Genomic DNA, 27348 nt, shown 5'->3' on the forward strand with positions numbered 1-27348 from the left:
CTCAATATAAATCAGCAATAGGCAAGTGTCACCGTTAAATTCTAAATCGCCAATAGAAACGTGTTATTGTGAGGCTTTGAATCGGCAATTAACAAGTGTTATTGTGAGGCTCTTAATCGGCAATCAACAAGTGTGATTGCCAGGCTCTGAATCGCTCATCCAACAAGTGTTATTGTAAGACTCTTAATCGGCCATTAACAAGTGTTATTGTCAGACTCTTAATAGGCCATTAATAAGTGTTATTGGCAGGCTCTGAATCGGCCATTAACAAGTGTTATTGTCAGACTCTTAATCGCCCATTAGCAAGTGTTATTGTCAGACTCTTACTCGCCCATCCAACAAGTGTTATTGTCAGACTCTTAATCACCCATTAAACAAGTGTTATTGTCAGACTCTTAATCGCCCATTAACAAGTGTTATTGTCAGGCTATAAATCGGCCTATGACAAGTGTTATTGTCAGGCCCTTGATCGGCAATCAACAATGGTAATTGCCAGGCTCTGAATCGCTCATCCAACAAGTGTTATTGTCAGACTCTTAATCGCCCATCCAACAAGTGTTATTGTCAGACTCTTACTCGCCCATTAACAAGTGTTGATGTCAGACTCTTAATCCCCCATTAACAAGTGTTATTGTCAGACTCTTACTCGCCCATTAACAAGTGTTATTTTCAGACTCTTAATCGACCATTAACAAGTGTTATTGTCAGACTCTTAATCGCCCATCCAACAAGTGTTATTGTCAGACTCTTAATCACCCATCTAACAAGTGTTATTGTCAGACTCTTAATCGCCTATCCAACAAGTGTTATTGTCAGACTCTTAATCGACCATTAACAAGTGTTATTGTCAGACTCTTAATCGCCCATCCAACAAGTGTTATTGTCAGACTCTTAATCGCCCCATCTAACAAGTGTTATTGTCAGACTCTTAATCACCCATTAAACAAGTGTTATTGTCAGACTCTTAATCGCCCATTAACAAGTGTTATTGTCAGGCTATAAATCGGCCTTTGACAAGTGTTATTGCCAGGCTCTTGATCGGCAATCAACAATGGTAATTGCCAGGCTCTGAATCGCTCATCCAACAAGTGTTATTGTCAGACTCTTAATCGCCCATCCAACAAGTGTTATTGTCAGACTCTTACTCGCCCATTAACAAGTGTTGATGTCAGACTCTTAATCGCCCATTAACAAGTGTTATTGTCAGACTCTTACTCGCCCATTAACAAGTGTTATTGTCAGACTCTTAATCGACCATTAACAAGTGTTATTGTCAGACTCTTAATCGCCCATCCAACAAGTGTTATTGTCAGACTCTTAATCGACCATTAACCCGATCCCGACGCCCCGAAAAAGGTCCTGCCTCCCTCTAATCTCTACCTTACTTTCATTTTTGCCAAATCACTATTTTTCCTTTCAACAATATTTTGTTTTGCCCCATTTATGGGCATATGTTTTCTGGTCTGTGCTTCCATGCGTTCGGTCGTCCGTCCGTCTGTATGTCCCGCTTCAGGTTAAAGTTTTTGGTCGAGGTAGTTTTAGATGAAGTTGAGCATGTTTTACTTATTTTAATATATATATATATATATATATATATATATATATATATAAAACGTCTGTATAGTTTTTTTATTGTATAAAATTCAAGATTTAGTAAAAGTTTAATCTAACGAGACTCAAAGATGATTCATTTCACATCAGAATCTGACTGACGAAGGATATCTGTTATCCGAAATATTTATAAATAATTACATTTATAGTTACCTTTTTTTGTATTTGGAGTTGTTGTGTACACTTTTTTAGGCGTTTATATATATATATATATATATATATATATATGCAAGTGGTATGACCCCTTAAATAGTAAACATTTCAAAGAAACAGTAGACAGAATCAGGGACTTTCTATACTAACATAGAAAGTCCCTGACAGAATACAGAGAGTCTCTATATATAAAAGTAGTATAATCGTAGTTTACATGTAGATAAACGCGAAAAATAATTGTCCTCTCTAAGGAGGTATAATAGTTGTGGTCCTTGCGATCTAAACACCATTATATGGAGAACGCTCTGATTGGCTTATTTATTTTTCATTTTTGTTATCTATCATACGATTGGTTGTATTTATGCATTTTTCAAACCGGAAATCATATCTACGACTAATAGTCAGTCTGATGACGGAATAAGAATGGATGACAAATGCGACTATGCATGTTACCTATAGGACACAGAGGCATGATGATTGGTTTATTGTGGAAGGAAGAGAAGCGACACACAAAATGAGGTCTTTTGTTTAATAGTATAGATATTATATTTTAATTTCCCATACCTGCGGGAGAAATGAAGATCTGTTCACCCAATAATATTCATATTTCACGACCAATGTAACTACTAGAAACAGGGGGAAAACATGCAAACAACTACCATTAAAGACTTTATCAAAAAATATGCAATTAAGGTGGTACCTAACACTACAAGGAGATAACTCTGTAAAAATCAGCTAAACGTTTTAATCATCTTGTTTTGAGAAGCTGATAAATGATAAAAAAATTGTGTTTGTCAAACTGCTAAAACCAACGAAATTTTTCTCATAAAGTGGTTAGTTCAAATTTTATGAAATTTTTATTATTTTTGTCAAAGGTTCAAAGTAATGTTTTGTCAAAACTTTATGAAAATTATACGAGCCAAATTAATATTAGTCAAGGTGTAAGGTATCACCTTAAAATGAAAGAAATACTGATTTATTTACTATAAGAGATTTAGTGCCAAATATTGTCGCCTCCTTAAACATCGTTTATTTTTTCATTTCCTAAATGTCTCTGGCTAATAGTACTTGTCACTTTTCTTTATTTCTACATCGTCATATAAAAACACGTGTTTTTTTTCAGAAACATGTATTGTTTGATTTTAACAAATCAAGTGTTTAAAGACACATATTTGTCTATGTTTGGTCATACTTTTGTCGTTCATCATTTTTGTTTTCTCGTTATATCAACAAGTTACAGCTATTATAACTTTTATCAATTTAATACACGCCACAACAAAACTAAAACCCAATAAACAAATAGCATAAACATAGGAAGATGTGGTAGTATTGTCAATGAGACAACTTAATGTAAATCACCAATAGACAAATGTTACTGTCAAGTTTTAAATCACAAGTGTTGTTGTAAAGTTCTAAAGTACCAATAGACAGGTGTTACCATCAAATCAAAATCACAAGTGTTACTGTTAAGTTGTAAATCACCAATAGACAGGTGTCACTGTCAAGTTCTAAATCACCAATAGACAGGTGTCACTGTCAAGTTCTAAATCACCAAGAGACAAGTTTAGAGTAAGGTTCTAAATTACCCATAGACAAGTGTTACTGTCAAGTTCTACCATAGACAAGTGTTACTGTCAAGATCTATGATAGACAAGTGTCACTGCCAAGTTTTAAATCACCAATAGACAAGTTTTAGAGTAAGGTTCTAAATTACCCATAGACAAGTGTTACTGTCAAGATCTACCATAGACAAGTGTTACTGTCAAGTTCTATTATAGACAAGTGTCACTGTCAAGTTCTAAATCACCAATAGACAAGTGTTACTGTCAAGTTCTAAATCACCAATAGACAAGTGTTACTGTCAAGTTCTAAATCACCAATAGACAAGTGTTACTGTCAAGTTCTACCATAGACAAGTGTTACTGTCAAGATCTATGATAGACAAGTGTCACTGCCAAGTTTTAAATCACCAATAGACAAGTTTTAGAGTAAGGTTCTAAATTACCCATAGACAAGTGTTACTGTCAAGATCTATTATAGACAAGTGTTACTGTCAAGATCTATTATAGACAAGTGTCACTGTCAAGTTCTAAATCACCAATAGACAAGTTTTAGAGTAAGGTTCTAAATTACCCATAGACAAGTGTTACTGTCAAGATCTACCATAGACAAGTTTTACTGTCAAGTTCTACCACAGACAAGTGTTACTGTCAAGTTCTACCATAGCCAAGTGTTACTGTCAAGTTCTTAATCACCAATAGACAAGTGTTACTGTCAAGTTCTATTATAGACAAGTGTCACTGTCAAGTTCTAAATCACCAATAGACAAGTTTTAGAGTAAGGTTCTAAATTACTCATAGACAAGTGTTACTGTCAAGATCTACCATAGACAAGTTTTACTGTCAAGTTCTACCATAGACAAGTGTTACTGTCAAGATCTATCATAGACAAATGTTACTGTCAAGATCTACCATAAACAAGTTTTACTGTCAAGTTCTACCATAGACAAGTGTTACTGTCAAGTTCTACCATAGACAAGTGTTACTGTCAAGATCTATCATAGACAAATGTTACTGTCAAGTTATAAATCACAAGTGTTGTTGTAAAGTTCTAAAGTACCAATAGACAGGTGTTACCATCAAATCAAAATCACAAGTGTTACTGTTAAGTTGTAAATCACCAATAGACAGGTGTCACTGTCAAGTTCTAAATCACCAATAGACAAGTTTTAGAGTAAGGTTCTAAATTACCCATAGACAAGTGTTACTGTCAAGTTCTACCATAGACAAGTGTTACTGTCAAGATCTATGATAGACAAGTGTCACTGCCAAGTTTTAAATCACCAATAGACAAGTTTTAGAGTAAGGTTCTAAATTACCCATAGACAAGTGTTACTGTCAAGATCTACCATAGACAAGTGTTACTGTCAAGTTCTATTATAGACAAGTGTCACTGTCAAGTTCTAAATCACCAATAGACAAGTGTTACTGTCAAGTTCTAAATCACCAATAGACAAGTGTTACTGTCAAGTTCTAAATCACCAATAGACAAGTGTTACTGTCAAGTTCTACCATAGACAAGTGTTACTGTCAAGATCTATGATAGACAAGTGTCACTGCCAAGTTTTAAATCACCAATAGACAAGTTTTAGAGTAAGGTTCTAAATTACCCATAGACAAGAGTTACTGTCAAGATCTATTATAGACAAGTGTTACTGTCAAGATCTATTATAGACAAGTGTCACTGTCAAGTTCTAAATCACCAATAGACAAGTTTTAGAGTAAGGTTCTAAATTACCCATAGACAAGTGTTACTGTCAAGATCTATTATAGACAAGTGTTACTGTCAAGATCTATTATAGACAAGTGTCACTGTCAAGATCTATTATAGACAAGTGTTACTGTCAAGATCTATTATAGACAAGTGTCACTGTCAAGTTCTAAATCACCAATAGACAAGTTTTAGAGTAAGGTTCTAAATTACCCATAGACAAGTGTTACTGTCAAGATCTACCATAGACAAGTTTTACTGTCAAGTTCTACCATAGACAAGTGTTACTGTCAAGTTCTACCATAGACAAGTGTTACTGTCAAGTTCTTAATCACCAATAGACAAGTGTTACTGTCAAGTTCTATTATAGACAAGTGTCACTGTCAAGTCCTAAATCACCAATAGACAAGTTTTAGAGTAAGGTTCTAAATTACTCATAGAAAAGTGTTACTGTCAAGATCTACCATAGACAAGTTTTACTGTCAAGTTCTACCATAGACAAGTGTTACTGTCAAGATCTATCATAGACAAGTGTTACTGTCAAGATCTACCATAGACAAGTGTTACTGTCAAGATCTACAATAGACAAGTGTAACTGTCAAGTTCTACCATAGACAAGTGTTACTGTCAAGTTCTACCATAGACAAGTGTTACTGTCAAGATCTATCATAGACAAGTGTTACTGTCAAGATCTATCATAGACAAGTGTTACTGTCAAGATCTACCATAGACAAGTGTTACTGTCAAGATCTACCATAAACAAGTTTTACTGTCAAGTTCTACCATAGACAAGTGTTACTGTCAAGTTCTACCATAGGCAAGTGTTACTGTCAAGATCTATCATAGACAAGTGTTACTGTCAAGATCTACCATAGACAAGTGTTACTGTCAAGATCTACCATAGACAAGTGTTACTGTCAAGTTCTACCATAGACAAGTGTTACTGTCAAGATCTATCATAGACAAGTGTTACTGTCAAGATCTATCATAGACAAGTGTTACTGTCAAGATCTACCATAGACAAGTGTTACTGTCAAGATCTATTATAGACAAGTGTTACTGTCAAGTTCTAAATCACCAATAGACAAGTGTTACTGTCAAGTTCTAAATCACCAATAGACAAGTGTTACTGTCAAGTTCTACCATAGACAAGTGTTACTGTCAAGATCTATGATAGACAAGTGTCACTGCCAAGTTTTAAATCACCAATAGACAAGTTTTAGAGTAAGGTTCTAAATTACCCATAGACAAGTGTTACTGTCAAGATCTACCATAGACAAGTGTCACTGTCAAGTTCTAAATCACCAATAGACAAGTTTTAGAGTAAGGTTCTAAATTACCCATAGACAAGTGTTACTGTCAAGATCTACTATAGACAAGTGTTACTGCCAAGATCTACAATAGACAAGTGTTACTGTCAAGTTCTACCATAGACAAGTGTTACTGTCAAGATCTATTATAGACAAGTGTTACTGTCAAGTTCTACCATAGACAAGTGTTACTGTCAAGTTCTACCATAGACAAGTGTCACTGTCAAGTTCTTAATCACCAATAGACAAGTGTTGCTGTCAAGTTCTACCATAGACGAGTGTTACTGTCAAGTTCTACCATAGACAAGTGTTACTGTCAAGTTTTACCATAGACAAGTGTTACTGTCAAGTTTTACCATAGACAAGTGTTACTGTCAAGTTTTACCATAGACAAGTGTTACTGTCAAGTTCTTAATCACCAATAGACAAGTTATAGAGTAAGGTTCTAAATTACCCATAGACAAGTGTTACTGTCAAGATCTACCATAGACAAGTGTTACTGTCAAGTTCTACAATAGACAAGTGTTACTGTCAAGTTCTAAATCACCAATAGACAAGTGTTTCTGTCAAGTTCTTAATCACCAATAGACAAGTGTTACTGTCAAGTTCTACCATAGACAAGTGTTACTGTCAAGTTCTACCATAGACAAGTGTTACTGTCAAGATCTACCATAGACAAGTGTCACTGTCAAGATCTACCATAGACAAGTGTCACTGTCAAGTTCTACCATAGACAAGTGTTACTGTCAAGATCTACCATAGACAAGTGTTACTGTCAAGATCAACCATAGACAAGTGTTACTGTCAAGTTTTAAAAGACAAGTTTTACTGTCAAGTTCTACCATAGACAAGTGTTACTGTCAAGATCTACCATAGACAAGTGTTACTATCAAGATCTACCATAGACAAGTGTTACTGTCAAGATCTACCATAGACAAGTGTTACTGTCAAGTTCTATTATAGACAAGTGTTACTGTCAAGATCTACCATAGACAAGTGTTACTGTCAAGTTCTACCATAGACAAGTGTTACTGTCAAGTTCTCTCATAGACAAGTGTTACTGTCAAGTTCTACCATAGACAAGTGTTACTGTCAAGTTCTTAATCACCAATAGACAAGTGTTACTGTCAAGTTTTTAATCACCAATAGACAAGTGTTACTGTCAAGTTCTTAATCACCAAAAGACAAGTGTCACTGTCAAGTTTTAAATCACCAATAGACAAGTGTCACTGTCAACTTCTTAATCACCAATAGACAAGTGTTAGAGTCAGGTTCTAAATTACCCATAGACAAGTGTTACTGTCAAGATCTACCATAGACAAGTGTTACTGTCAAGTTCTAAATCACCAATAGACAAGTGTTACTGTCAAGTTCTAAATCACCCAAAGACAAGTGTTACTGTCAAGTTCTTAATCACTCATAGACAAGTGTTACTGTCAAATCGTAAACTCATGCGTTACTGTCAAGTTTTGAATCACCAAAAGACAAGTGTTACTGTCAAATCTTAAACTCATGCGTTACTGTCAAGTTGTGAATCACCAAAAGACAAGTGTTACTCTCAAGTTCTAAATCACCAATAGACAAGTGTAACCGTCAAGTCTTAAGTACGTTAGTTACTGTCATGTTGTGAATCACAAAAAAAAACAATTGTTACCTTCAAGTCTTAAACACGTGAGTTACTGTTAAGTTGTGAATCACCAAAAAACAAGTGTTAACGTCAAGTCTTAAACACGTGAGTTACTGTCAAGTTCTAAATCACAAATAGACAATTGTTACCGTCAAGTCTTAAACACGTGTGTTACTGTCAAGTTGTGAATCACCAAAAGACAAGTGTTACCGTCAAGTCAAAATCACAAGTGTTACTGTCAAGTCAAAATCGCAAGTGTTAATGTCAAGTTCTAAATCACTAAAAGAAAAGTGTTACTGTCATGTCTTAAACACATGTGTTACTGTCATGTTGTGAATCACCAAAAGACAAGTGTTATCGTCAAGTGTTAAACACGTGAGTTACTGTCAAGTTGTGAATCACAAAAAAAAAACAATTGTAACCGTCAAGTCTTAAACACCTGAGTTACTGTCAAGTTGTGAATCACCAAAAAACAAGCGTTAACGTCAAGTTCTAAATCACCAAAAGAAAAGTGTCACTGTCAAGTCTTAAACATATGTGTTACTGTCATGTTGTGAATCACCTAAAGACAAGTGTTACTGTCAAGTCTTAAACATATGTGTTACTGTCAAGTTGTGAATCACTAAAAGGGAAGTGTTACTGTCAAGTTCTAAATCGTCCATAGACAAGTGATATTGTCAGGCTCCTAATCACACAATGGCAAGGTTTTAAAATCAATGAGAAGAGATTTAGTGCTGAATTACTCTTGGTTCAAGTAAGACAGTTGCGTTTGTTAAAAAGTGAAAATATTCCTTTTGAAAACATCTTATTAAATCAAAACTAATCAAATTTGACAAAAGTGTTGGTAAACTTTTAACAAATTACCTTGTATAAAATAAATAATCATGTAATTGTTATAGTGCTGGTAATCTTTGTATCTATAAATGACCTTCTATCAGAAAAAAAAATTCATTGAATTCGCACCTTGTTCAATATGGTCGTCACCTTAAACATCGTTTATTTGTTTTCCTTTCCTGGATATCTCTGAACCTAAAGTACATGGCTAAAAGTATTTTTCATCTTTGTTCTCTCTTCTACATAGTCATATATTAACACATGCTTTCGAAAACATGTATTGTAGGATTTCGACAAACCATGTGTGATACGTAATACACAGACAGAATTGGAGCAGAATTGTCCATATTTGGTCATAGCGTTGTCGTCCATTGTTTTTTCATGATCTGAACACTTTACATTGATCAATAATAACTTTTTACAATTTATTTGGTTGAAATAAACATAGCAAATTGAAAACGCTCCACAACAAAAAATATAACCAAATAAACAAATAGCGCCAACCCTCCCCTAACTTGGGACATGCACACACATAATATAGCGGGATTAAACTCATAAGAAGGCGCCAACCCTCCCCTAACTTTGGACAGGCACACACATAATATAGCGGGATTAAACTCGTAAGAAGGCGCCAACCCTCCCCTAACTTGGGACAGGCACACACATAATATAGCGGGATTAAACTCGTAAGAAGGCGCCAACCCTCCCCTAACTTGGGACAGGCACACACATAATATAGCAGGATTAAACTCGTAAGAAGGCGCCAACCCTCCCCTAACTTGGGAAAGGCACACACATAATATAGCGGGATTAAACTCGTAAGAAGGCGCCAACCCTCCCCTAACCTGGGACAGTAACAATCATGCTTCTATAGATACACATTGTTTTAACCTCCTACCAAAAATGACTCCAAAATATTTGTTTAAAAGTATTTTAATATGAAATATAAAGCGAAAAATTACAAGTGGCAATTACTTTTTCAATGCATGTTGCATATACGGAGAGTTGGTGTGTTCCTGTGACGAATACAGCATGTAGATAAATAAAAGGTAATTGTTTGCATAGCAGTCGGAAACCAGGTTGAAATAGAACAAAAGAATCGAAGCTCTTTGTTAGAGAAGACGATAAATGTTTACTGTATTGTTTACTATAGTGACAAAATTTTTAAAAGTTAATAGAAACAAACAAAATTGCAATTTTCTTCTCAATTACGAGGTGTTTTATTTTAAAAACACCATTTGCATAAGTTTTCAATTTATCTAGTTCATAGTTAAGCAGAACAATTAGATATCAAGTCGACGACATGGGTATCTTTCAAGTTGGATGACAAAAATGCATAACCTCCGATTCTTTTTAAAAAATTACCACGGACGGAAACCATATCAATCTATTACTTCAGTAATTTTCGTGTCTGCCCTTCCGTTATGTGACTGAAGAAAAAATTCCAAAAATGGGTAACAATTGTATCGAAAAGAGAAAAACGAGTGCACCGTTTTATGTTAGGGCGTGTTTGAGTTCAGTATTTTGTCTTGATATCGTTCAAAGCAAGAATATTTCATACATCGTCTCGCTTCAAATTCTATCATTTTTAAACATTAAAGCTACTGGTTGACGTTATAACACAAAAAAATCACAGTACTAAAAGATGAAATATATAGGTCAAGTGAAATACCTATCTAATGAGTCACAAAAACAGAGAAGGTGAGTTCGAATAGCTATTTTTTTACTGAAAGTACTTGACGACAGTCTTTCAAGTTGGATGATGAAAATGCATATCTTCGAAAAATTCCAATTTTTTGTGTGTAATAACTAGAGTTTATAGTCTTCATACACTAAAAAAATCTAGGCTGCCCTTCCACGAAATATTTATGTAGAATTTTTTTAAATGTTTATGAATTTTCGAAAATTCCACCTGACAACCGATCAGACAATAGTTTTAAGTTGAATCAATGCAGACAAGGTTATTAACTGATGCTCATTAGCTAGTTGATACATTTGTCTTTAAAAATACAACTGACATATAAGGATCGTAATGGTGCAATATGGATAAATTTATCGGTTTCCAAGAGCAAAATTGGTAGCGCGTCATCCCTACAATGGCTTCCGTTTCTACGATTGTGAAAATGAACTGGCGTAGTGGGGAGATAATTTTGACGAAGTAGGATCCTGACTGATAGCACATGTTGCATGTACTGAATGTTCCGTTGACCTGTGACGAATACAGCCTGTATATTAATAAATAGTGGTGGGTACTTCACTTTTGTTACGAACTTATTTGGTCTGTTGCTTTCGATGTGTATCATACTTACATGGAAACGATTAATAATGGCAACAGTAGTATACCGCTGTTCGAAACTCATAAATTGATTGAGAAAAAAAGAAATCCGGGTTACAAACTAAAACTGAGAGAAGCACATCATATATAAGAGGAGACCAACGACACAACATAAAAACTACAGGTCAACGTACGGCCTTCAACAATGAGCAAAATCCATTCTATTTTCGAGAAACAGAATATGCATAGCAACTCTGTATTAGTTGAAATTTGTTTTGATTGTTACTATCATAAAGTTACCTTGAACTCGTTACCAAAAGTGCCAAGCATTTAGAGTTCGATTTGTAGTAGTGGTTCCAGGGGGCTGGCCGTAGAGGACCTCTTTTTATATTATGTTTTTCACGATTCATAGTTGTTTCAGCATTCAATTTGTGAAAAGGAAAGTGTGCATGTAAGTTTGTAGATCATTCAAAATTAAAATAAAACAACAATAGTTACAATATTTATTAATATTTGATAGGCGTACACGGCCTATAAATATGTGAAGTTCTAAAAAAATTAACAAGTAAAATGAGGAAAATGAATAATGCATAAAATTGCCTTCTAAAACCATTCTGGTCAATGAAAAACATTTAAAAAAACAAGAATTGCTGCCTTCGGTTTTATTACCCTTTTCTGGCAAAAGATAGACAACTCTAATGAAAAAAACACAGTTTCTTACCCAAACGCATACCGATATCTATGTACTTCCTATTTGTATTAAAGCAGTGGTCCACTTTACAAACTCCACTTTAATGCACTTTGTACACAATCAAATAAATAAGTTGCAATGGTTTAATTGATGAGGTAAAAAGATAATCATTTAGTGAATAAGTTCCAGAAAAACATCCGGTTATAAAAAAAAAACCAGCGAGTGTCAACATATGTGATAATGTGAAAATTGATTTTGGTATATTAGTTATGAATTTTAAATCATAGTATATCAACTGATGTATTTGTATTTTTGAGAGAAACAAGAAAATGATAATAATTGAGCTCACAGTACTTCCTTTCCTACTTTTGCCTTTGAGACAAAATCGAAATTTGAGGTTATGAATACCAATAAGATATATACTTGGCACAGATTTGTATGACTTTGGTCAAATTCAAAGTATGAATGCTTTTTTTAATTTCATATCTATCCTGCAGGCCAATTGTCACTCTGAAACTTCAGAACACGGACAGATAATGTTAATTTCAAATGTGTTTTGATGTACATTCTAAATGAGAAATCATAAGACATTTTTCTTATTTACCCGTTGAAATGAACCGTGACACATCTGGTATGACCAGAATAAAATTGTCTGAGATGTACATGTACGTTATGGGATTTTGAAAGAAGGAAGAGTCCACTGTCATTCATTGCCCGACAATACTTTAATTTCCGTGATTTTCTACGTCATGAATTACAATTGTCGAGATCATCTTCACTTGATTGACAGTCGTCCTCTTGTTTGTTATTGTCCAACATGACACGAATAGTAGCAAAATCCGATGGATCTACTAAATCTAAAGGTCTTTCTCCTTCATCGGTAAGAATGGTCCTATCAGCTCCATGGTCCAGTAATATTCTGTGAATGAAAAAATACAATCGTTTCTATATCAAGTTTGTAATTCAATAACTATCTTAATTGTAAAAAGTTTTACTTGCACACAGCGCATAGCACACTACTACAAATACTATTACAAATTAGGTAAACTTCGTCTCAAATCAAACGCAAAATTATTATATCTGTGCATACACAATTTTAAGCCTGGTATCTATAATTGTTAAAAATTAGGCTAAATTTGAGAACAAATATATATTATTTGTATTGTTAGCCCTGTATCACTTTTCGTATACAAAAGACTCATCAGTGACGCTTGAATCAAAAAAGCTGAAAAGGCCATAATAAAGTGCCAAGTAAAAGAGCATTGAAGCCACAAAATTCTGAAAGGTTTTGACAAATAAAGTACATGTATAATGTCATCTAGGTCATCTATTAATTGGTTAGTCCTTAGCATTTAAAAATATCCGTTGTTTTCCTCAACGGTATTCGAAACCAAGCTTATGTAACATCGATTCGTTGAAATTCTGCCTGCATATCTAAAGATTGTATTTTAGGAAAATTCAAACCACTACGTGGCTATATAGAACAACAAAAACAATTATTAAAATTTAAGTGCAATGTGAAATAATGGTCAAGACTCGCACAAAAAATGTTAATGACTTTATCTGTTTCAAAAATCAAGTCAAGGTCTTGTTTTAAGGCACCTGGTAAATTTATGACCAGACTTCGAGAAAAAAATGGGTATATATATGAGAAATTAAAAAGAATTCTACAGACCTTTCATAGATCAGTATATTCTTAGGTATTCATCGGGTACAAATATACAAATACAAATATTTATAAAATTAATATAAAAGGATCTCTCATGCCAACATCTCTTACAGTTTCTGTATCCTAGATAATGTTTTTATGAAATAAAAGAACAGTGTATTATGGAATGTGTAACTATATTATGTATGCAAATTTGGAAGGACATCTGAACAGACATTCACCATTGCTCAATAGCAATAGGTATAAGAAGATGTGGTATGATTGCCAATTTGTACAAGTTAAGCATTACATGTCAAAGTACGGTCTTCAACATGGAGCCTTAGCTCATACCGAACAGCAAGCTATAAAGGGACCCCAAAACTACTAGTGGAAAAGCCAGTTATAGTTGAAGTTGTCGTTCTTACATCATCATTTTTTTTTACCATTTATGTACTTTATTCTATGTAATATATTTTGGTGATTTACAGGATGACATTTTCGCTGTAAAGTCTAGTGTGGGGATTGATTAATTACGCTTAACTAGGTGGTACATTGATTCATAATTCTCAAGTGGGTGGCATAATTGATTTATTATTCTTAAGTGGGTGGCACATTGATAAGTTACTAAAACTGGTTGACACATTAGTAATACAGATATTTTCATTACCAGCGGTCATGAATTCATGGAATATTATTATACACTGACTCGTACACGATACAAATAAATGATCAAGTCAAATAAAAAACATGAAACAATTGTTTCATATCGGACTTTTTTAGCCGACCATACAATATGGGGTTTTCTCATTGTTGAAGGTCGCACGCTTGCACTTCTTTTGAACTTTGATGGGTAGAAGTCTCATTGAAAATCATACCATATCTCCTTTTTCTTATATAGATATGTATGACAATGGAGGAAAGGTTACTATTGAGATGGTTGGCGAGGAGGAATCAAAACAGGATCGTACATGTATCTCAAGGACATGTGAAATCTTCATCAAAACTCAATGTGATATGCAAAACCAAAAAAATATATAAACTACTATCCAAAGAGGTAGGGGCGGATCCAGCCATTTTAAAAAAAAAGGGGGGGTCCCAACCCAGAGTAAAAGGGGGGTTCAGCTATATGCTCCCATTTAAATGCATTGATCGGCCAATAAAAAGGGAGGTTCCAACCCCCGGAACCCCCCCCCCCTTGGATCCGCCAATGAGAGGCTTTTTCTTAGCCTTTCTTTTCTATATGTATTTATAACAGACATTTTAGAAAGAGCTCTCGAATAATTATTTCAGATAATCTAAGGAATATATATTTTTTAGATTCACATATAAATGAGACAGACCGTTATACCGCAAACATTTTATTTCATTTTCTAAGCCTAAAGCGATTTCCATAAAATTCAACCCTTCTTTCTTTTCATAGAAATAATATAGTTTATCAAAACTTAGAAAATTCTATTTCCTATTAAAAATGGTGCAAGCTGAATAAAACTTTTAAGACGAAGCAGTGTACTATTAGATAAGATAAGATAAGATATTTTTATTTTCAAATTATGGGCCCCAAAGGGCATAAACATTACAACATCAATAATTTTTTCATAATACAATACAAACAATGAGATAAAAAAAAATAAAAGTTAGAAGTGTACTATTAATTGGTGGGATATCACTTCTGTTGTTGAGTTTATATAGGCTAGAATAACCTATCAGTCGGCCTTCCAACACAGATAACTGTTGTCGATTGTTGGGTAATTAGGGCTGGAAAATGCATTAACTTTATATCATTATAAACACACTGTAACGCATAAATTCCATTTTGTAATAATTTGGCTTCATTTCAAACCAGACATTTTAATATCAAACTGATGGCTGTACACAGCTATTGTATATCAACAAAATTTTAACAGTTTCATCTTCAAAGAAAAATAATTTATCTAGGTTAGCTGCACTCGACTGGCGTTCGTATGATGTTATTATCTATGGGACGCATCTACTTAGGATATAATTGCACCATGTGCATATAATCTATAACGAATACACAATTCTAAAGTATACAAGACCATGAAGACTATGACGACCGTGCCAAAAAGCCTGTATAAAATTCTCAATTCTGTTTATGTGCAAAAAATTTAGCAGAATGTAACATAATTGAAGCATTCTATCTTATCGTAATTAGGATCTAGCCGTGAATGCTGAGTAAAAATAAATAGGTACACTGATATGAATTTGCTAAAAACTGACATTCCCGGAACAAGAACTACAAATTGGGATGTCCGATTTTTTTCAGAAAATTCCCTGATATATACAGACCGTACTTTGACCAATTATGGTTTACTTTTACTTTTGTGACTTGGATGAGAGAATTGTATTATCGGCACTCATACCACATCTTCTTTATCAATTGATCTGCTGTTAATGTTTATCCTATGCCAGGTTTTCCCTCACAGTTCTGGTTTTTAAACATAAGCCGAAAGATGTGACATTTCAAAATAAATTACATTTCAGGGACAATAACTCGGCCAAACATAGGTTGTGAAATTTTTCTGAAAGTCCAAAGTTATATCCCGACAGTTTTGCTCTTACCGCTATAGTTTATGAGATATAAGTCAACGACTGCATTTTAACTCTATATTCCACTTGATCAACCGCAGTACTGTTTGTCGATAGATCAAATCCCGAAATATACTTTTTTTTAAAACTAGTTACCCTATGGAATATTCAGGTAAGGTTTGTTAACATTTGGCCTATTAGTTTAATTGTTTACGACGACGGACTTCAAGTGGTGGCAAAAGATCACGAGTTTTTTTTCGCTAAAAGGCATAACACTTCCTAAACGGGCTAACGTATTATAAGAATGATATCTTAACATTACTTGACTTAAATGTTTATCCCGGTCAAAGAAAGACAACTGTAATATTTTTTTTTTATTTTTCTTGTTTAATCATTACATTTGTCTCATAATAAAGGTGGGCATGGCCCATCTTACGGAGCTAAATTTTTGGTTGATGCAGACTTTATATATTTTACCTGATCCACTCCACACGTTGCCTAACTTAGGGCTCCCAATCCCCCCTTTTTTTTAAATTCTGCATCCGCATCAGTGATGTTACAAGTATAGGGATACTGCGATCTTCCTCACTATGTAGAAGATTGCAGACTTCTTGGAAAGAGGGTCTGGTGTAATGTTGGGTCAACCGTCAGCACACTTATAACCATGGTACACTGTATTTACTAAGTAAAAGTTTTATTTTATTCCTAAAATATGTTAAAAGTTCCAGTAAATGAGTAGCAAAACATAAACTTACTGAGCTATTTCGGCATGCCCCTCTGCGCATGCGGCATGCAAAGGGGTCCAGTAATCGTCGTCTTGTTTGTTTATATTTGCACCATGTTCTACCAGTAACCTTACTGCCATTAAGTTTCCATCTAAAACTGCTTGGTGCAATGGCGTTAAGCCTGAAATACCATAACAAAATCATTTTAAACTGATACAAACCATTGGCGGATCCAGGGGGGGTTCCGATATATATATAAATATATAGATTAGACCGTTGGTTTTCCCGTTCGAATGGTTATATTCTAGTAATTTTGGGGCCCTTTATAGCTTGTTGTTCAGTGTGAGCCAAGTCTCCGTGTTGAAGGTCGTACATTGACCTATAATGGTTTACTTTTTTAAATTGTTATTTGGATGGAGAGTTGTCTCATTGGCACTCACACAACATCTTCCTATATCTATGAACTAATTATTTCATAGTTAGGAGAATGTGTCGACTATCTAAGCGGTGTGAGATACTAGTAATAGGGATAGAGGTTAAATAACAGGGACGGATATATGAACATCGTGTGTCATTTATATATTTTATGTGGGAAATATTGTTCTTCAAATATGTATCGTTCTCTCCTTCAACTGTGTCATAAATGATACATCTCTGGCGGATCCAGAACTTTTCCTAAAAGGGGGGCCCGCTCCAGTCATGCTTCAGTGATTCCCTATATAATCAACCAAATTTTTCCCACGAAAGGGTGAGATATTTGGCTACTGTTAGGCTTGTGAGATATCTGACTGCTGAATGCCGTGTGTGATACGGCTATTGAATGACATATGATATATCTGTATACTTAATGGCGTGTAAGATATTTGACTACTGAAAGATATGCCATATCTACGAAACGACGTCTGAAATTGTAAGAGATCCCTATTGTTGACAGACGTGGTAAATACCTGTCCTCTGCATGCGCTAATCGAAGCAAGTGCTAGATACCTGTCTACCGAATGACGTGTGCGATATCTTTTTCCTGAGCGGCGTGTGGGAAATCTGTTTATTGAATAGCGTGTGAGATATCTGACTGTTGAATGACGTGTGCCTCGCGGATATCTGTTTACTGAATAGCATGCGAGATATTTGACAGCTAAATGGCGTTTAAGATATTTGTCTTCAGAATGACATGCATGTGAGGTATTTGTCTCATGAATGACGTGTGGGTTATCTGTCAATTGAATGAGTATATATTATATATTTCTACTGACAATGTGTGAGATGTTTGTCTAATGCCGTATGTGATACATGGCTACATAATATTAAGACCTGTAGTGTTGCGTGAACTAACAACTCAATGTTACAAAAAAAAACCGACAGACTTAGGACAGGCACTTACAGAATTTGGCTGGGTCAAACATGTTAGTTAACATTAAAATGCCCCTCATAACCTTGGATAGTGGTGTACAGCACATTATAAGAACATGCTGTAATAAAAGTTGAAAGGCACAACTCGCAAGATCGGCACCAAACACAAAAACGATTGACAAAAGAATAATTTTGCTTTACTTGAACAGAACAAAGTGTTCTTCGGAATTTACTTATAGTATACCCTTACATGAACTCGCCCAATGGTCTTTCAAACCGGGACGTCAGTATTGATTTTCTTGTTTCATTTTCCAAACAAAGCACAGTCATGAAAGTGTACTTACTTTAATCAGAATTTACTTGCTGGTTTTACTTTTCTCGACGTAACCTAGTGTACTAACCTTAATCGTAATTTACTAGCTGGTTTCTCTTTCATGGTACAGACCACTGTGTCTACTCTAATCAGAATGCATTTATTGTTTCTCATTTTCGTCAAAGCCCAATGGGCCGGGCTTACTACTTAAATCAGTATCTATTTGCTAATTGCCATTTCATGGCAAAGCCTAGTGTGCTTACTTTAATAAGAATTTATTTACTCTTTGCCGCCGTTTCATGGCAAATCCCAGTGAGCTTACTTTAATCGGAGTGCAGCTGGTTTCTCTTTCACGGCAAATTTACCTACTGGTTTCCCTTCTCGCCAAAGACCAATGTGCTTACCTAAATTAGAATATCTTGCTGGTTTTTTTTTTGTACTGACCTGCATCATTTATTCCACTGATGTCAACTTGAAGACTTGCTCTCCGTAACATTGACCCAAGTGCTGGAATATCATTTTCCTTTATATTATCCAAGAATACTAGTTCATCGGAAAATCGAACTTTAGGACGAGGTTTGGTTGGATTTTGTTTAGCATACAAACTGGCACGCCGACTCATTATTCTCGATCGTGCTGATGCGCGTGTCTAACACACATGAAAGTTTACAATATAATCGTGTAGTGATTTGTTTACAGTATGTCTGTTCATTACATCTTTACAGTGTCAGATTTCATCTTCTGTATATCAGCTCCACATACCTAAAAATAACAACCACAAAATATTCAAAATTGCATTTTTCAACGCGTAATTTAATTGATTTTTGGTATCAAGCGAATACAGCCGTTTTGTTTCACCTACTTTTGATAATTGGTTCAGTAATATGGTGTAGTCGAATTAATCAAAACTGTTCCTCGGTTATGAAATAAAACGTTTCGTATCGGACAGACCATTGATATAAGGATGCCACTTTATCTATCAAATACTGAAATAAGATCAATATTGTTGTCAATAGAACTATTCAATACGACACCCATTGGCAATTACACTGCTAATGTGTTCTTCAGATGCAAGTTTCGATATATACAAAGCAAATTATAGTTATCTAAGATTTATTCTGGATAAGTTAATTCACGGAGATTCATATAAAAGATATAAAATCTTGTTTCCATGACCAAATCTGACATCCAATTTGAATAACATTCTTATAATTGAAAAAAAGAGATTGAGTCTTGTTTACGCAAGCATTGCAACATCCCATCAAAATATCTCAATATTTTTTGCGAAAGATATAAAATTTTATTTCCATGACCAAATATGACATCTCATTTAAATAATATCCTTATCATTGGTAACAACAGATTGTTTACGCATGCATTGCAACATACATGAGAAGGAGCCCATCTAAATATCTCAAACCTTATTTTTTTTTCAGATATAAAATCTGATTTCCATGACCAAATGATTAATCTGACATCTCATTTGAATAATAGCCTTATCACTTGTTTTTGCGAATATATTGCAACAACGAGACATCTATAGTGAAATCCAAATAGTGTCTCAATATTCTTTTTCTAAGATATAGAAAGAGGTATGGTAGTTTAGCCAAGGAGATAATCATCTATTTATACTAAAGCCACTTGCCCTAAGGGCAAGGATGTAAACAACAGTTTACCAATAATTGAATATAAATGCACATTTTTACCCACATGGGTTGAAGGCATACATACATGTAAATCAACATAATAATTTTACAATACATCATACAGAAAAAAAAACAACAAAAGAACAAAACATTATATATGAATTATGTATTGCCTAATAATCTAGAAGTTAGTCAGTTTCTAATATAATCATGATTATCTTTAAAGGTTTGTATGCAATAAAGTAAAAGATTGGGGAAAATGTTGGCAGGGGGAAACATAGTTTCTTAAAAAGGGGCAACTCCCCCTCCTCTTCTATTGTTCCTTCGTCAGTTCACAATGGCACATTTAGATTGACATGATTGGGCCTTTGGAAACTTACTTTGTATAGTATAATTATACAAAAGAAATTAAGCCATGATATTTTTATGCAATTCTTTCAAGTTTGTTTTCCAAAAATAGTTGATTTCATAAAAAAATCTATAGAATATCACAACTGTCTCTCGGGATATTAGAACCCATTATATAATTTACACATTACAGAATTTCAATTTATCGTTTATATTTGAAGTGTGCGGGACAGACAAAGGATTCCAACAAAGATCTTTATTGATTTTATCCGTTTTTGTTGCACTCTAAACAAACAGTGAAAGTAAAATGCGGATTCAAATGAAAATTTAATTTAATTCCATGTTTAGTAAAATGTACAATTATTCTAAACATAAAAACGCACATGTCAAAGTATGGTTATTGTGATTGTCGATCAATTTAAAAGATCTGAAATTGAAATAGTTTTATTGTGTTGGAAAAGGATGCACATTTGAATCATTCACTCAGCAGTGGCGGATCAAGAACTTTTCATAAAAGGGGGGGTGCTGACTGACATTAAGGGGAGCCGTTTCAGTCATGCTTCAGTGATTCCCTATATAATCAACCGAATTTTTCCACGAAAGGGGGGCCCGGGCCCCACTGTCCCCTCCCCCTGGATCCGCTTATGAAATGAATGTGTATCATGAAACAATAAATTGTTCAAGGAAATATTGCTTTTGTTGTTGCTCTTCATCTTGACGCTACCATATTCTGCTGCTTTTTTTTACATTTATTAGGCCGTTAGTTTTCTCGTTTAATGTTTTACATTTGTGATTTCGGGGCCTTTTATAGCTAACTATTTGGTATGAACTTTGCTCATTGTTGAAGGTCGTACGGTGCCCTATAGCTGTTAATTTCTGTGTCATTTGGTCTCTTGTTGAAAGTTGTCTCATTAGCAATCATACCACGTCTTCTTTTTTATATTTCATAAAAGTCATTCTATGGGAATACTAAAATAAGTTTCTAACTTTAATCATGATAATTATAAATATTTCTCTCAATGAATGAACTTGATTTGTACAGATAAATATATTATGAATCCTGATCGTTTTTCTGTTTTGGGACCATAAACAGTCAGTAAAGAAAAAATATGTTTGATTGTGTATACCTGCTTCCCTTGAACTCGCTTCTATTTTTCCTAATTCTTATACCCATAAGCTTTTATTCTATATTGAAGACGAAATAGATATAATTTTATATCAAAGAGACCACAAGCTGGCCCTTGACCGAAAATTACTCATCTTTGTCATTTCATACGTAATACCTTATATTTTAAGGCTAAATTCAGTCGACTTGCGTACCCGTTCAACCCCCTAAGTAAAACAAAGCAAAACAATAATACTGAATGTCAACAAAAACGAACAATACTATTCATTATATTGACCAAGTGTCCAAGAGGAATGTTATTGCTTGTTAATTAATAAATCACAAAAGTAATAGCTTTATCAACATAATTCGGTGATGATATGTACATAGTTTTGTTGTCATGTCCACTATAACGTCCAAGTACTGGTTTTAACCTCAGGTTTTCAAGATAAAATTGTTAAAAGTGTTGACTTTTACAAGTTTTTACGTCAGTATTTTATCAGTGTCTTTTGATCTTTAATGGTGTTCCTTAAGTTCAAATAAATAACAAATACGTAAATGTAAAATTAAAATTTAATGCATTAATCTGTCGTCACGGGAGATCTGATTCTCATCTGCGTTTTTTTTTTCTGATTTATAAAGAAGATAAATTGTTAGAATTTTTATGAACCCCAAGCAGTTTTTAATGTTTCATGTAGATGTATAAGTATCGTCCGAACGATGATGGGTTAATTGTACATGTTGTAGATGAACTGATAAATGGTATTGTCATTATATTTACATACATTGCAAAAAATACAAATCAAATCAAAATTGTTAGAGATCAACTTCAAAATATTTTGATTTGATTTGATATCACCGGTAAAGAATCATAACATATAATATTGATATTGATAATATAAAAAATACATTCATTCATGATAACTATCACCAAAGTAAAACTTTCATCGATAACTTCTATATTTGAAAATGAATACATGTAGGGGTTTAAATGTCCAGTGCTTCATTTCATTTTCACATTTTCATAAAATATAAATGATGAAAATAGATTCGAGCCAGCGAGAATTTATATTAAATCATTTTTTTCTAAATTCAGAATTAAAAGCTATATTGACAGCAAAATATTTATTTCAACGACTCCATTTTTCAAATTAGACTAATTCTTCTTTTTACAGATATTTGTAAAATTTTGTCTTGGCCTCTTTCCAACATCTCATTAATCTCGCAATCAAATGGTGAAAGTACCCCCTTTTTGAAAGATAAAGATGACTACTTACTTCGCCTATGATTATATGATAGTCTTCCTTTACGAATTACCTTGTATTCCAATCCTCCTATAACCTCTGAATGAAGGAAAATAATCCTACACGTGCCGGCTCTTCTTATAACCTCTGAATAAAGAAAATAAACCTACACGTGCACCTTTGTTCTCCGACTCCTCTTTTAACCTCTAAATAAAGGAAAATAAACCTACACGTGTGCACATGCAATGACGTAATTTAAATTAAAAATGTTCAAATCACAAATATTTTCTGTAATCTAAAGTAATATAACTACGGTACACCTGCTTGTTCGTGTAAAGATCTATACCTCAGGGACAATACAAACATCTAACTCCGATCAGATACAGGTAATCTCTACGGAACACGTTATTAATTTCTCTACTATAGAATTGTGTTTTAATTACAATTTCGGCCAGAAAAACACATATATAACAACATAACTATGTGTAAATAATAATTGTAAACGTCTAGATTTTACTTTGGTGTTAATTTCAACACTTCTATTGATGGTATCCTGATCTTAAATCAAAATATTAGTAAGTATCTGTTCAACTATTAACTTTGTTATTGAAGAGAATTTGACGATTTGTTATTGACACAAGTAAAGAGAAATTCGAATTATAACTTGACGTCTAAATGTTAATATTCTTTGGTTAATTACACCGGGATCATTGACGGTAACGACACGTATCTTTACACCGAAGATTGAAAATTATAATTAAGTATATTATAGATCAAGCTTCAAAGCATAATGATAGCCGATCTTAATTGCTCGAATGTGTTTCAGATTCGTCGTTTAGTTTGAAGTTAGAATGGTATTCAAGTTCTTCAAAGTGAGCTTCAAAGAGGCTATACATATAACAGGATTTTGTATAGAGTTGGTTTTCTAACGAGGATCCTGGTGTTCTGACAAAATTGTTTAAAGCTGGTGATATGGTTTTTAAACGAAAAGTTTAAGAGGTAAAAATATGCGATTGTATTGTATGTTTAAATTCAAAAGAAACAAGAATGTGTCCAAAGTATACGGATGCCCCACTCGCACTATCCTTTTCCATGTTCCATGGACCGTGAAATTGGGTAATTATCTAATTTGGCATTAAAATTAGAAAGATCATATCATAAGCAACAAGCGTACTAAGTTTCAAGTTGATTGGACTTCAGCTTCATCAAAAACTACCTTGACCAAAAACTTTAACCTGAAACTCCCACTTTCATTTTCTATGTTCAGTGGGCCGTGAAATTGGGGTCAAAAGTCTAATTTGGCTTAAAAATTAGAAAGATCATCTCATAAGCAACAAGTGTACTAAGTTTCAAGTTGATTGGACTTCAGCTTCATCAAAAACTACCTTGACCAAAAACCTTAACCTGGACGGACGAACGGAACCACAGACGGACGGACGAACGAAACCACAGACGGACGGACGGACGAACGGAGCCACAGACCAGAAAACATAATGCCCCTCTGACATTAAATCTGAAAGTATTTTCAAATCAGAAATGTTCAACTATAACATAGCAGGGGCGGATCCAGCCATTTTAAAAAGGGGGTCCCAACCCAGAGTAAAGGGGGGTTCCAACTATATGCTCCCATTCAAATGCATTGATCGGCAAAAAAAAAGTGGGGGTTCCAACCCCCGGACCACCCCCCCCCCCCCTCCCTGGATCCCTGTTTTCATATGGCGATGTAGTTTTGAAGTCGATTTTATATATATTCATTTTCTGTATGGTCCCATGTAAAACGATTTTCCTAAGAAGTCAGCCATCTTGGATTTGAGATTGGATCATCCTAGTACGTTAAACCATACATGTAATATCCATATTACATATATGGTTAAACATTCACGTGTATTATTAGGGAGAAAATGAGACAGCAACCTGACGACATTAATAACAATAAAACGTCTATAGGTAATATAGACCATTGTCACGAGTTGTGTGCGTTCAATATAATAGCTCTAAATCTTCCTTGTCTGAATAAATTACTAGTTATAGAAACCATCAATGATCTGATAAATCAAAAATAAATTGAAATAATAAAAATAATTAAAAAAATCAAAAAAATCAAATATGACAAAACACAACGAATGACTATAAGTTATTAAAGTATAAAACATGTTTTTCTTACAGGATTTATTCAAATTCGTCTGTTATTTTTATGTATTATCGCAATGTTCCCGTTATTGGATTTTTATTATCTGCTTTAAGGATATGTCAGAAGCAACCAACAGAAGTTTGAGAAACGAACTTTAATCGCGTCCTTAATAGAATTGCATGGCAAAAGAAATGAAATAAAAACAACAAAAATATGTAATTCTTACCTAAATTTGAAAAAAGTCCTACGATAATAACAAAAGTAATAAAATGGATTTTTTCAAATTCCGTCTGATGGCGTACCACTGAGTTGTATAAAGTTACTTGACAATACGACGTTTTGTATGTAGAATACTCCCTGCTTCCTAGATCGTTTTACATCCGATGAGAATATAAATAAGGTTAAAATTACATTACATCTCTAGAATTTTGCTCTCAATGAATGGAACATCAATACAAAACAGCTTAATGGCAAAATAAATCTAATTTACCTTTCATTTCAATATTAAGAATAAAGAACAGCTTTATATAGTTATTGTCCCATTAACATGTTAACCTCAATTCAAATCTTTGTAACACATATCTAACGATTTGTCAGAATATCTATTATAAGAAGCTACATCCATACACTATGACCTTACAAAAGTATTTGAAAAGATTTGAACATCCATATAGATGTTAAGTTTTATTTAATGTGACCTAACCAGAAAAAGTTTAATGGTTCTGAACATCCATATTGATGTTAAATCTATCTAATGGATCAGAATTACTGTTTATATAGCACTTGTACCTATTCTTATGAATGGAACCAGATTATTTTGAACTAGATGACATATATCTGACACAAGTAATTGGCCAATAGTACAAGACGTTTACATGGGGCTTGGGATAAACAGTACTTCTAAAATCAAATGTGATAAAGACATGCCTATGTGGATATATTTTATTTGAAGTCATATATCTATTAGGATTGTCCAAGACTCCTGATTTTTATAGGAGTGAATTAACTGATTATTTGAAGCAACATCATAATAAAAAAATCGTATTATAAGTAGGATGAACTAACCTCCCAATTCGGTTTGTTTATTAATTGATTGATTATTGTTTGCTTTACGTCCAGTGGCAAATATTTCCTTGCATGTGCAGACGAGAAAAAATTAACAATAAATACAATAGGTAAGTCCTATATAAGAGGCCGTCTGGGATGAAAGTAGGAGACATTTTGACTACCACTAAATTGGATAGGGGCAAACATTAGCCTTGCAATAGTTCAGGCCATAAAAAAGAGTAGGTTTGTTTGCCCAAACCCTACCTACCCAGAAAAAAGCTGCCTACTCAAATTCTTTTATTGTCCTGATTTGAAGAAGTTTTTTTTAATCAGATAGGCATGAAGACTAACGAACATCCGATACTTAAAAAAAAATGCCTACCTACCTACCCACTGTCTCAACCTTGGGTAGGGTTTGGACAAACCAAAATATTTTTAATTGTGGCCTCATCTGCGGACCTCTCAAAGAGTTATTAGAAGGATTTCTTGACTTGCAGAAAGTGTGGCAAAATCTCTTCACGAGGCATCGAATTTAATGTCCCCATTCTGACGGTTTTTTCTTGAATACCACTGAACTAGGGGCAATAGACAGAAACATTAATGCTTCCACGTTCGCTCTTATTCTGAGTTTGACACACTGGTTTAGAGTTTGACACATTGGTTGTAGCTTGACACACTGGTAAGAGCGGAAAATATTACTACACACTCAATGTATTATGTTGAGTACCTATATGTTGAATGTTAATAATATCAAGTTTATTAGACGTGTACTCCACATCTTCGGTTTTTCATAAACAGTGATAAATTTTACATAAAATCCCTTATCCATTCTTCATTTTTGAAAACAGAATGCTGTTTATGTTTTGTAGAAGTTTGTGTTGGACGAATTCCCACGTAACATCTTCATTCTGTCAGAGAATGACACCTGTTTATCAAATCTTACTAATAATAAAATAACAAAACTCACCTTAGCATGTGTTTAAATTAACTTTCCCACTCTAAAATTTCAATGATCAAACGTAAATTCCAGCTCTAGGTTCAACAATTTACTGCAGATTAACTTCGCTCTCTGCAAACCTTAGATAATCTTAATAGAATTGGGAAGTATCTCAATAAACTTTCACAAATAGAAAGTGGTCGCTAGAAGATAACTTATCTCGGCTTCCTCTCAATCTCAGAACAAGCCTAAATATCGTCACAATTCAAAGCGTAAATGATTTAAAAATGATTTTGCTCAACTTCAATAACCAAGATCAATTTTATTATTGTGTAAATATGAAGAGTGATTTTTTGCTGTCATATAATTGGATAACAAGCTATTTAAAGGTAATTGATGACAGTACTTATTGGAAATATAATATATCTTAATCTCAGCGGCGATCTTCATAAAAAGGCTGTGACCATGCTACGTAATCGGTTATTGTTACCTACACGACATTTCATGCGTACCTAAATGAGGATGTGTATGTACGT

The 27348-nt window shown here is 33.9% G+C and overlaps 1 protein-coding gene across 7 annotated transcripts; it reads right to left on the reverse strand.

Annotated features, from left to right (window-relative positions):
- Window positions 1-11570: 11570 nt before the first annotated feature.
- LOC143069783 (protein phosphatase 1 regulatory subunit 27-like) lies at window positions 11571-27046 on the reverse strand. 7 transcript variants are annotated; one of them, XM_076244571.1, is made up of 5 exons: window positions 26843-27046; window positions 22771-22844; window positions 18799-19116; window positions 16722-16872; window positions 11571-12690 (listed from the first exon to the last, which is right to left on the reverse strand). In XM_076244571.1, the coding sequence occupies exons 3-5, from the start codon at window positions 18974-18976 to the stop codon at window positions 12519-12521; spliced, it is 501 nt and encodes a 166-aa protein (XP_076100686.1). In that variant the 5' UTR covers window positions 18977-19116; window positions 22771-22844; window positions 26843-27046; the 3' UTR covers window positions 11571-12518. The 7 variants fall into 7 exon arrangements, with proteins under 7 accessions (XP_076100686.1, XP_076100684.1, XP_076100683.1 ...); XM_076244569.1 differs by having other exon boundaries at window positions 22731-22844; XM_076244568.1 differs by having other exon boundaries at window positions 22771-22903.
- Between the last annotated feature and the right edge of the window lie 302 nt (window positions 27047-27348).

The sequence above is a fragment of the Mytilus galloprovincialis genome, chromosome 3 (assembly GCF_965363235.1).
Source record: "Mytilus galloprovincialis chromosome 3, xbMytGall1.hap1.1, whole genome shotgun sequence".
NCBI lineage: Eukaryota > Metazoa > Mollusca > Bivalvia > Mytilida > Mytilidae > Mytilus > Mytilus galloprovincialis.